General features: G+C 37.2%; 1 protein-coding gene across 1 annotated transcript in view; it reads right to left on the bottom strand.

The window, feature by feature from the left end:
- Window positions 1-12,582, bottom strand: part of LOC136884187 (protein phosphatase 1 regulatory subunit 21) — a 179,924-nt gene that overhangs the window by 164,202 nt on the left and 3,140 nt on the right. Inside the window, exons 2-3 of the mRNA XM_068228739.1 lie at window positions 11,795-11,989; window positions 6,782-6,904 (exon numbers count right to left, since the gene is read on the bottom strand). Of these exons, the coding sequence (XP_068084840.1) occupies window positions 6,782-6,904; window positions 11,795-11,989 (318 nt within the window). The remainder of the gene's footprint in view (window positions 1-6,781; window positions 6,905-11,794; window positions 11,990-12,582) is intronic.

Genomic DNA, 12,582 nt, shown 5'->3' with positions numbered 1-12,582 from the left:
TAAAAGCAAGCACATCTGGCATTTACAGATTGACATGTACCCAGTGCAAAAAAACATACGTGGGGCAATCTGGGCGGAGCTTTTTAATTAGATATCAGGAACATGTTAATGCAGAGAAATACAGAAGATACTCTGCTATGGGAGCTCATATGAAGGAGGCAAATCACAATTTCACTAACATCAGACAAGATCTCCAAATTATCAGTAGGATTAATAAAGGAAGTTTAATGAATAACCTAGAAAACATCCACATTACTCTCGATAAACTAGAGAACAGGGAACGGAATCTAAACGAAACGAGGGAAAAAAACCTCCTATACGAACAATTCAGTAAATACGTGGAAATGGTAAACAGTAAACAAACAAGACAAACAAATGAAATACTCGAACACGACGTCCCTGAAACACAACCAGTAATCCCTCCCCCCTCACAAGACGTACTAGATGACGACACAACTCTACTTCCCCTTTCTCCGGAATATTCCACGAACAATCAGATCATGTCACACCGCTATCACACTAGGTCGTGCACGAAGGCAGTTCTCCAAGGCAACACGGATTAAACATTTGCCAGATAAGGTAAGTCAAGGCCACGCAATCTCGAATACAAATATCTTCCCGCTATTTATTTGGAATTCGGAGCTTTTTACTTTTATCATATGTCATATATTAATATATTACGATCTCCTGCTGGTTACAGATCGCGAGGCAAGCTGCCCGAATCAGATCGCCATTTTGTATAACAGAAGCCACCACAGGGTTTTAACAAGTTAAACGACTAACACAAATTCTTTTATCACATTCCGAAGAGCAATTCTCGGAAGTTAAACAGTCAACACGGTCCTTTTAACCACAAGAATATCACTCAAGGAAGTTATCAAATATAAACAATAAATACCTGAAGACTGGTGCATCTGACATAAACTTTCATTCAAGCACAAGTGTTTTTGAATAAGTGCCTTACCATAGACACTTTAGAATATTTTAAGTGTGTTTATTAAAAACAAAGTGTTTAACAGCACCACAGACGCGAATTTTAATTAAGTTATTATTTTCTCACAAATGCCTGAAGATTGTTACAAACACAAACTTTTAACCACGCCACCTAATTTTATCAAAAAGAATTTTACCATAGACGCTTTTAAATGTTTTAAATATGTTTTTCATCATTTAAGTTTTTAAACACAATTGTAAACGATACTGTAATTTAAGTATCATTCACATAAATCTCCTTACCCCCCCCCCCATCTTCCAATTCATTTAAAGCATCTAGAACAATAGTTTTTGGATTCCCATGGGATAAAGTTATAAGATCCAATGTGCTTGCTTTTAAATCTTATCATCTAAGATTTTTTATATACAGCTGAAGATGACCACTAAGTGGTCGAAACATGTACTGTGTTTGTTAATGTATTTTTAAGTTTGCCAAAGGCAAAAGAAATAAAGTATCGATTAGGTGGCTTTTTAGATTAATTTGTTGAAGCCTTCTTTTTACGTTTACAGGCTGCACTCACTTCATCATTCCACCAAGATGTTCGCCTTTTCCCATCTTTACACACAGTTGTTCCTAGGCATTCCCTTGCTGTTTCTACTACAGCATCCCTGTATGCCACCCATTCACTTTCTATATCCTGAACCTGCTTACTGTCTACTGTTCGACACTTCTCACTAATCATATCCATGTACTTCTGTCTAATTTCCTTGTCCTGGAGACTTTCTACCCTTATTCGTTTGCAGACAGATTTCACTTTCTCTACCCTTGGCTTAGAGATACTTAGTTCACTACAGATCAGATAGTGGTCTGTATCATCGAAAAATCCGCGAAAAACTCATACATTCCTAACAGATTTCCTGAATTCGACGTCTGTTAAGATATAGTCTATTATGGATCTGGAACCCCTAGCCTCCCATGTGTAGCGGTGAATAGCCTTATGCTTGAAGAATGTATTTGTAACTGCTAAACCCATACTAGCACAGAAGTCCAGCAAATGCTTCCCATTCCCATTAGCTTCCATATCTTCCCCACATTTACCAATCACCCTTTCATAACCTTCAGTTCTATTCCTAACTCTCGCATTGAAATCGCCCATTAGCCCTATTCTATCCTTGCTGTTGACCCTGACTACGATGTCACTCAATGCTTCATAAAACTTGTCAACTTCATACTCATCTGCACCCTCACATGGTGAATACACGGAGACAATTCTTGTCCTAATTCCTCCAACTGACAAATCTACCCACATCATTCGCTCATTTACGTACCTAACAGAAACTATGTTGCGTGCAATGGTATTCCTGATAAAGAGCCCTACCCCAGACTCTGCCCTTCCCTTTCTAACACCCGTCAAGTACACTTTATAATCTCCTATCTCTTCCTCCTTATCTCCCCTTACCCGAATATCACTTACTCCTAGCACATCCAGATGCATCCTCTTTGCTGACTCAGCAAGTTCTACCTTCTTTCTTGAAAAGATAAAAAATAATACAAATGGATTATACCATAAATCCAATAAAAACTAAAATACAGATGAACCAAGATACACACAATGTTATTTTCTGAAGATATTGAGATTTGGGAAAAAGGTGAGAGAAGGATTCAAGAATAATTTAATGTGAAGGTTGAACAGGAGGTGTGTGAATCAGTTTGGAGAAAAGGAAAGACAATGGAATATTAAAAAAGTAGGAAAAAGAAACAATAAAAAAAATATATTGAAGATGTGGAGACATCCCAATACATAACAAAATATTTAATGGTAAATTCAAAATGAATGTGGGAATCAGTAGGAGATACGACAATTTGAGAATGTTTTCTATCACAGAATCAACTGCACAATCAAGATATATCAATGAAAGCAAAGGAAATGATATACAAAACATATTACCTATGATGGCATATGTAGCTGAAAACTTGCCACAGACAGAGAAGGATGAAGATCAAATACAGGTAGCAGAAATGTTATTTCTGCAAAGTGTTTTACAGAGGATGGAAGGAGACAGATAAATAAATAAATAAATAAATAAATAAATAAATAAATAAATAAATAAATAAATAAATAAATAAATAAATAAACAAACAGAATGGATTAATGGTGGAAAAAAAAACATGTTATAAAATAGAGAAGAATAGGCTGAGATGGTCTGGATTTAAATGGGTGAATGGAGAATATTATAGAATTAAAAGAGAGGCCAAGTATAACTCAAATTAAGATGGACAAATCTGTTTAACAACAGCATAGGTAAATAGAACCTGGAAGGAGCATGGTGACAGATAAAGAGTGCTAGAAACATAAAATAAAATGGCGAGGAATCATATTTTTCTCAACCTAGCAACATTTGATTTAAGGGATTTAAAGTGGTGGTGGTGGTGGTGGTGGTGGTGGTGATGATGATGATGATGATGATGATGACGACGATTTTTTTTTTTTATTATTACACTGAAGAAAATGGAAATTGCAACAACCCAGAAGGAGTGGTGCTACATTGCTGCAATTGAACATGCAGGATGAGTGTTCGGTTGTGATTCGATGATTACACTTTCAGGTCCCTCTGACCGCAAGTTTGGACAATAATCAATACAGGATGTGCCCACCACAAGCTGCAATACATTGATGAATTCGTCGAGGCATGGAGTCAATATGGCCCTGGATCGCTTCCTGAGGAATTGTGGCCCATGCTTGCTGCACTGCATGGGTCAGTTGTTCCAGAGTTGTGGGTGGCTGTGGACGGTTGGCCAGTTGTTGACCCATCATGTCCTACACATGCTCAATAGGACTGAGGTCCAGGGATATGGCGGGCCATTCTAAGGTTGTGATGTCATGGAGAGCTTCTCTGGAGATGCATGCAGTGTGAACCCGGGCATTATCCTGCTGAAACATCCCATTAGCAATGTTCGCCATCATAGGGACAACCACTGGATTGAGTACCCTATCAACGTACTGTCGAGCAGTCATAGTGCCCTCAACAAGCACTAATTGTGATTTCACATTAAAGCCAATTGCTCCCCAGACCATAATGCTTGATGTTGGCCCTGTATGCCTCTCGACAATAAGATCTGGGCGGCCCCTCTCCCCGGTACGTCGACGCATACGATTCCGGCGATCACTGCGGGCAAGACAGAAGCACGATTCATCACTAAAGACAACCCTATGCCATTCGTCGACCCACGTCGACCTTTCCCAACACCAGGCCAGCCTTACATGTTGCTGTTGTGGGGTCAATGGAACACCTTCTGCAGGGACACGGGCTTGTAAGCCAGCTGCACGCAGGTGATTACCAACTGTTTGTTGTGTAACGTGGGGTGCCACAGCTGCTCGAATTTGCGCTGCTGTTGCATGGGGTTCCATTCGGGCCATTCGAATGATGCGGCGATCCTCTCTCACAGTTGTCTGTCGCGCTGGGCCTGTGCCAGGTCTATGAGTGTGGGTACCTTCAATTGACCACTGCTGCCATACACGTTGAACCGTAGATGCCTGTCGGCCAACACGTGCAGCGACAGTCCTTAGCGATAATCAAGCCTCACACAGCCCAATTATCCGAGCCCTCTCAAACGGCGACAGTTGTTGATAGCGTGCTCTTCTCTGTCGTCGAGGCATGTTTGACGGGGAACACTTCACTGCACAGACTACAAGTCAACTACGCTACACCAGAGTCCATATACTGGAGTTGATTCCTCCGCGACCAATCATGTGGGGAGACCTGTAGCAACAATCCAATGGGTCTGAAACTTTGATCGTTTACATACCTACATGGCCTCGTTCCATATCTTGAAAATCAACACAAACGACCAATGCCTTCATGGTGCTGCAATTTCCATTTTCTTAAGTGTATTAAGAAGAGTGATATTTCTTTCTCCCACTCAGAGAGATTGCTGTGGCTTTAGAACCATGCAAGAAACCTACCCAAAAGTAAATAATTTTAAGAAACAGGTAACTATGTAAGATAAAATTCCAAGAGAATTCAATTATATTAGGTCCACCTATTCAATACACTTCTGCCATTTATTAAATATTTATTTATTTATTGATGTCTTTATTTGTGGCAAAGTTAGGGCTCTTGGCCCTCTCTTACACTTAACCACATTATGCGGCTTAATACTGAATCCAAACTTAATATTCAAACTTAACACAGTGTATATAATATAATAGTAATATAACTTAATAAACTCTAAAACTAAAAGATTACATCCTAAGTCTAAATAGTCTGTTTAAAAGTTACATAGTTATTTAAAATACCCTGGACATGTTTCAACCTAGCTTAGAGGTCATCATCAGCAAAATAACAAAGAAGAAAGACATACAACAAAAACAGCGATACATAAAAATCCGAGATAAAATAGAGTCAACAAATGCTATGGGAGTTTATGTTAAAATGTACATAGCTTCAATATTAAAAATATATTCAACAAATACAATGGATAATTGTGAAAAATGTATACGGATTCAAACATGGACAAAATGAATTGTGAATGTGGGTCCAACCGTATTTAGTACAATATTAGTTGGCTGGAGGAAATACAGTACTTACAGAATATTGAAGACAGATGTATTAATCTGTTATGCTTCTGAAAAACAGAGTGATGTTTTTAAAAGATTCATCGTATTGAATCACAGAGAACACACGTATAGCCAGGATCTGAAATTGGAAATAAAAAGCCGAGTATGAGCATGAAAAATGAGGTGGAGGTTAAAGATAGTATGAGAAGTGGCAAAATATTCTTTGTACTTGCTGAATATACGAGGATCGAGTCATAAGTCATGGATGGTAACTATTTTTTTTCCCTCACGAACAGGAGACAACATGGAAAATTGAAGATATGCATTTGGAAATATAGGGCATGTACTTATGCATAGTACCTGAAGACAAATTCTGACTTCAGGAGATTCTCGTAGGAAAGTGACAGAACACAGGCCATTGGTAAACATTGTTTTCTTATGGTATAGGCAGCAAATACACAAGACTGCATACAAAGGACAGGTCTCCACTGATTACAGACCTTCGAAATAATCACCCAAGGTTTCCAATGTGCGTTGTCAGCAGTGGGACAGGCGCTGAATACCATTCGCTGCATGTGTATCACTAACGCGTGACACCTCTCTCCAAAATGCTGTTAAGATGTCCTCTTTGTTAGCAAACCGTTGTCCACGTAATGGCTTCTTGACTTTGGGGACTTTGGCGTGCATTTCTGCCGCGGAGAAGTGCTACTGTAATATACGATTATTGCTCCTGCTTGGTGACTTCCATTTTGTCATGCTCTCACTCACACACTGAACTTGGGGGCATGCTTAGACACACACTGTTGTTTACATACACCATCTAGTGGCATCATACGCAAGTAAATACCGTACGTTTTCAAATGCATATCTTAGATTTTCCGTATTGTCTCCTGTTCGCGAGAAAAAAGTAGTTGCATGACTTACGACTCGACCTACGTATTTTTAATATTGAAACTATGTACGTTTTAACATAAACTCCCATAGCATTTGTGAATGTATTTTATCTCGGATTTTTATGTATCACTGTTTTTGTTGTATGTCTTTCTTCTTTGTTATGACTTACACACTCAGGTCAAAACATGTCCAAGTTATTTTAAATAAATATGTAACTTTTAAACAGATCACATAATAAATGGCCGAAGTGTATTGAATAGGTGGACCTAATATAATTGAATTCTTTTAGAATTTCATCTTAGATATTTGAAGTCAATACAGAACCGGAATTAAGTTTATTACTTGTAAAAACAGGTAACTGGTAACTCCGCAGGACAATAAAATATTGTACTTACCAGTGACAACAAGCGTGCATTTTCTGCAATCTTTTTATGAAATTCTTCATCGATGACATGATTATTAACATCTGAACTCTGTTGAGCATCTGCACCTTTACTCTTACCCTTCCGATGCCGAGTCTACAATTTAAAAAAATGTTATGATGAGGTTACTTCAAGTAATGCATAAAGTTAAGAGCAACATGGGAAGCACACACAGAGTATAGTAAAATAACACATAAAGAAAATAATATTACAGTATACATGTGCATAATCTCTGCATTTTTCAAAATCTGGTGACAAAAAGTTGGGGTACAGGTATTATTAGCATCAAGGTTGGCTCAGTGCTCCTGACATACAAAAATCTGGAAATTGGTAGTTTTCCACCCAATCTGTTGGCAATTCCACTCACGCCACAAGCATGAACCGTGTCATAAATTTATCACATCATTTGCATGGCATCTGTTCAAACAGTAGCACATGTTTAGGATGGCTGACATGAGTTCTCTATTGTAAGTCACTCACGGCTAAAGAGAAGCTCCACATTATTAAAGAGGCTGAACAAATTGGTAATCACGCTTCGGGAAGAAAGTACGATGTGGACAAAAGGACAAAAGTTGCGGTAAGTGGTTAGAGGAAAAATAAAGCTTGTCTTGAAGACATGAACGATAACAGCTGGGCATTCCATGGATAAAAAGCAAACTTCCTAGAAATCAAAAACAGGATATGCAAATGTGTGACTGGGTGATTTCTGACAAAAGGATAGTGTTACAAATGTTTTGTGAAGTTTGGTCTGGGAAGACTTCGGAGAGACGAAACAAGCTTCTTTACTAAGCGGTGTGTATCAAGTTGTCAAACAGATGGTGTAGAATGACACAAGTAGACAAATAAGTTTGAGTGGTATTTTTAAAAGAAGGAAAGACCATAATTTGAAGATAAAGTTGGAATTCAAGAGAACAAAATGGGCCAAATATTCATTTATAGGAAGAGGAGTTAGGAATTGGAATAATTTACTACGAAAGATGTTCAATAAATTTAAAAATTCTTTGAAGTTATTTAAAAGACTAGGTAAACAGCTGATAGGGAATCTGCCACCTGGGCAACTGCCCTAAATGCAGATCAGTGGTGATTGACTGACTGATTGATTTACTGATTGATTGAAAAGAGGTTTGAATGTGCAGTCATGAGTTAAATATGTTATCATCATCATCATATTCTAAAGGCTAAGCCTTGTTGCCGCAGCCACAGATGTCTATCTTGAGCCAGTCTTTTCAATTCAGCGGAGGTCTTGCAGTTCATCCTCAGAAGCAGGTTCTTGAAATAAGACACCCTGGAACGTCATTCTTCCTCTTTTCCCAGCAATTCTTCCTTCAATGATGCTACAAAGGAACTCCTACTGCCGCAGAATGTGACCAATAAATTTTATTTTCCTTTTTTTCAATTTCAGTTATCAGATTCCGTTTTTCTCCTATCTCTCTACGGACTTCGGTATTGCTCATCATTTCAGTCCAACTTATCCTCTGCATTCTTCTCCAAATCCACATTTCAATTGCCTCTAGTCTTTTCTTTTCTTGCATTCCTAATGTCCAGCTTTTGCAACCATACAGAAGCACGATCCATACAAAGGTTTTTACAAAGGCCTTCTGAGTTTGAATATCTATATGTTTGTTGGCCAGCAGATGCTTATCATCTTGGAAGGTTCTCTTTGCCATTGCTATCCTTTTTGTGACTTCTGATATGCTCCGATTATCACTTATGATTAGGGTTCCTAGGTAGCAAAACTGTTTCACATGTTCAATTTTATCAGGGCCAATTTTGAAGTGTGTTATAGTTTTTTCTTGGATTTACATACTGTCATGGTTTGTTTTCCTTGTATTAATTTTGAGGTTCCATTTGCCTAAGTTTCTACTAGTATGTTGATCATTCTCTGCATGCTTTTGCCTGTTTCTGCTAGTATGGCAATATCATCAGCAAATCTTATAGAATGTACTTGTTTATCATTAATTTTGATCCCAGATGGTTTCCCCTTCATGACTGCGATGGCTTCTTCGACGAACATATTGAAGAGATGAGGAGAGAGTGGACTACCGTGCCTAACTCCTCTTCTTATTTTGGCATTTTTCTTTGTCCCATTGATTTTAAAATCAGTGTTCCGCATTCTGTATAAATTTAGTATGAGGTGTCTATCCTTCCAATCAATTCCTGCTTTTTTTTCATGGTAAGGAAAAGTTGTTCCCAGTCGACTCGGTCAAAAGCTTTCTGTCTTCTCAAGTCTTCTCTCTAGAATTAAATGTAATGCCAGAATTGCTTCCCTAGTACCCATCCCCGATCGAAATTCAAACCGGTCATTATCTATAAAGTGTTCTAACTTCCATTTGATTCTATTCTTGATGATGTTGAGCATTATTTTTGAAGCACGAGACAGGAGAGTGATAGTTCCATAACCTGAACAGTCTGTGGCATTCCTCTTTTTCAGTATTGCAACAGTTCTGATTTTACTAAAGTCAGGAGGAACTATGCCACTCTCATAGCAGTCTGATACCAGCTGAAAAAAGGCAAAGCTTCATATCGTCACCCAAGTGTTTCAGAAGTTCTGCTGGACTGTTATCTGGACCGGGTGCTTTCTTTTCTTGGAGACTGTGTAATGCTACAATAAACTCGGAAGGTGTGATTGAGGGACCCTTTCTGCATTCGTCTATTTCATGTTCTTTTTCAGTGTAGCTGGTTGTATTACTTACGTCGTTTCCTTCATACAGGTCTCTGTCAGAAGCAGACCTTCACATGCCCTGATGAAGGCCAATGTTATTTAGCAGAAAGCTCATTTTTATTTAGTCTCATGAAATATAAGTGGTTTTAATCCAATTATACTTATTTATGATTTATTTTAAAACAATGAGCCACAAAAACCTACGTTCAATGATAACAATGTTGTTTATTTTCTGTTTGTTGATGACTATGATTTTTGTGTGGTGTTTATTTTAAGGCCAAATATCTTGCTTATTTTCGTTGACCCTGTTCAAAAGAAACAGAAGGTCTTCTAGGTTGTCAGCTAGTTCCACAGTGTCGTCTGCATATAGGATGATGTTTGCTTGCTTCCACTGATCTTAATTTCTTTATCAACTTCATCAGAGGCAAATCAAAACATTTTTATACCTATCTTGACCACTTCAATAAAATGGTTTCCAATTTTGATGTGAGCTGGCTCATTCTAGTATGGCTTCTTGATAATGGTAATATCTTTACTGTTAAGACCAATATGTTTCACCTGATATGTTTAATGCTGTAAATTTATTTTTCATAATCAATAAAGCAAGCAAAGACAGTTTGCTGTTGGGCATCCCTCATACTTTTCCTGGATCGTTTCCTCCATACTTCTTTATAAACAAGTGTGCAGAATTCTTAAACACTCTTTCAGGGCGTAACTCATTAGACTGCTTGGTCCGTTATCATTACATCATTTAGAATTTGGTTTATTTGGTAGGCTGATGAAGACAAACTTCAACCAGTCCTGAAGGGTTTTCCCAGTACTGTACATGTGTTTGAAAAGCTTCAAAATGATGCCATTATTATTAATGTCCATCAGTTTGAGCAGTTCAGCATTTATGTGATCTGGTCCGATGGCTTAGCAAGAATTTGCTTGACCTAAGGCTTTACCCAGCTCATCTGTGAGATTCATACAACCTTCTAGTTCCTTTTCAACAACAACAGCTTTTGAGCGATCATCTTTAAAGAGATCTGTGATGTAGTTCATACATCCACTTATATTCTTTGTACACAACAAGTATGTCTCAACCAAATAGTTTTGTGACTAATCAGATAGTGAACATTGTCTCTTTCATTCTCTTTGCACATCGATAATGAAATACTTGTTTCCATAATCTTCAATTTCTTTACATTTTACACTTCCACAAGGCAGTGACTAAGCTGGTTCATTGGAGATTGAAGGCTTGCTATTTTTAAAAATTATTTACATTGTTTTATAGATTTTTAGAATATCCTGTGTTGTGAATGGTGATTTTTCATGGATAGCTTCTTTACAGTGTATGTTATTTGTTGTTATTTTAGAAAGTGAATCTTGATTCTGTTTGATATGCAGTTACAGATTACATTTAGTTTGGCATGACAAGTGAGTCAATTAGATAGTCTTGGCTACGTGACATTCAGTGCAGCGTGTTGCAAGTCAAATTCTTGGGCTTGGTTGTGTTGTGGAGTGAACTGCTCTGGGGACAACACTGCACTGTAAGAGACCCTGAAGGAGAGCAGAAGTTTGACGCAATGAAGGGAAGCCATGAGGACTAACAGCAAAAGTAGAAAAAACAAACTTGCGTGTACTATTAATAACTGTACATAGTAGTTTCAATAAATTTAGTTGATAGTAAAACACCCTACCTCTCTATGTAGTCACAACAATACATAGGTCCATCACAACTGCACTTCAACTCATATCTTTAATCTAAACATACTGCTTGTAAATAAAGTCTGTAACAAATTACATAAGTACACAATTAGAAGAAAATATAGCCTAAATAAATGTTTTAAAATGGTACAACCTTCAATCATTGGCTTGTGAAACTGGTGTCATCATTATCTACAGCTTCTTCTGATGTGGACATCTAAGAGTAAATAAACAGAAGCAGTCCACATCAGAAGAAGCATTAATTAGAATTGAGCAAATTTAATTTTTAGAATGAATATATAGTCGTTGCACCTAGAAAACCCATTATGTGACAATATTTCATCTCAGAACTCTGACTTTACAGGTTCAGTACTGCATGAACAATACCAACAAATTTTTGCTCTAAGTGATGCATGTGCTGCAGGTCAGTACTTCTCATCTCACTGACGATATATTCACAAATATCTTCCAGCATTGGTTATGCTCTGATATTTCAGTAAAGAAAATGATATGCATGTCTGATATGATTATTTATTTAAGTTGAGGGGTTGTCAGTTTACAAGCTATGACTGACCATTTAAATGTTTGTGTGTCAAACATTAAATTTCAAGCTGTACTTTAAAGGGCTTTATTACTTGAGCAGAATCCAATTCTTCCTGTAATACTGTAACTCTCTTCGTAAGTAGTTGATTTCGAAAGGTAAGGCTGTCTATTTCTTGGTCTGCTTTACGGAGGCTTTGTTCTCGTTCTCTCAGAAGATCACGTAACTCTGCATTACGAGTTTGCTCTTCCAGTATAGCCTTCTTCAATACATTTGCTTGAGCACGAATCTGGAGAAAAGAGAATATCATTTAACTCTACTTCGATAGAATATACACATTTAATGATCAAATCAACGTAATCACAAATATCTGAATAAAAGTAAATTATTTACATCAATTAGCTGAATTAATTCAACCAAACTGTAAACAATTACAGTTAATATCCATTAGTTTTGTTATGAACTCTGAAATATATTAGTCAACAATTACTGCAAGAAAGATTTATACTCACTGAATGATTTACCATTCATACAAATGAGAGAAAAATGAAAGAAGGAAAGGCTTAGTCTAATACATGATTACTATAATCTATCAACTTCATTGTCCGTATTGATAATTTGAGCACACAAGTATGAAGGATGAGTTTTCCACCTAATCAATATTTTACAAAGTGTTTAGAATTATTTACATTAAAAAACAGTACCAGTTTCGACCTGTAAATAGGTCATCATAAGCTGTTGGTGAACCTGCTTAATAGCAATTGTACATAATAAAACATTATTAAAAATTATTTAAACAAGAATGCCTGATATAATACTAATGTTAAGATATACACATATGGTACAATTAAAGGGCTTTGACTTCTTGGAGTCCCATTCATA

The sequence above is a fragment of the Anabrus simplex genome, chromosome 1 (genome assembly GCF_040414725.1).
Source record: "Anabrus simplex isolate iqAnaSimp1 chromosome 1, ASM4041472v1, whole genome shotgun sequence".
Lineage (NCBI taxonomy): Eukaryota > Metazoa > Arthropoda > Insecta > Orthoptera > Tettigoniidae > Anabrus > Anabrus simplex.
This window is presented reverse-complemented; position numbering and strand designations above follow the sequence as displayed.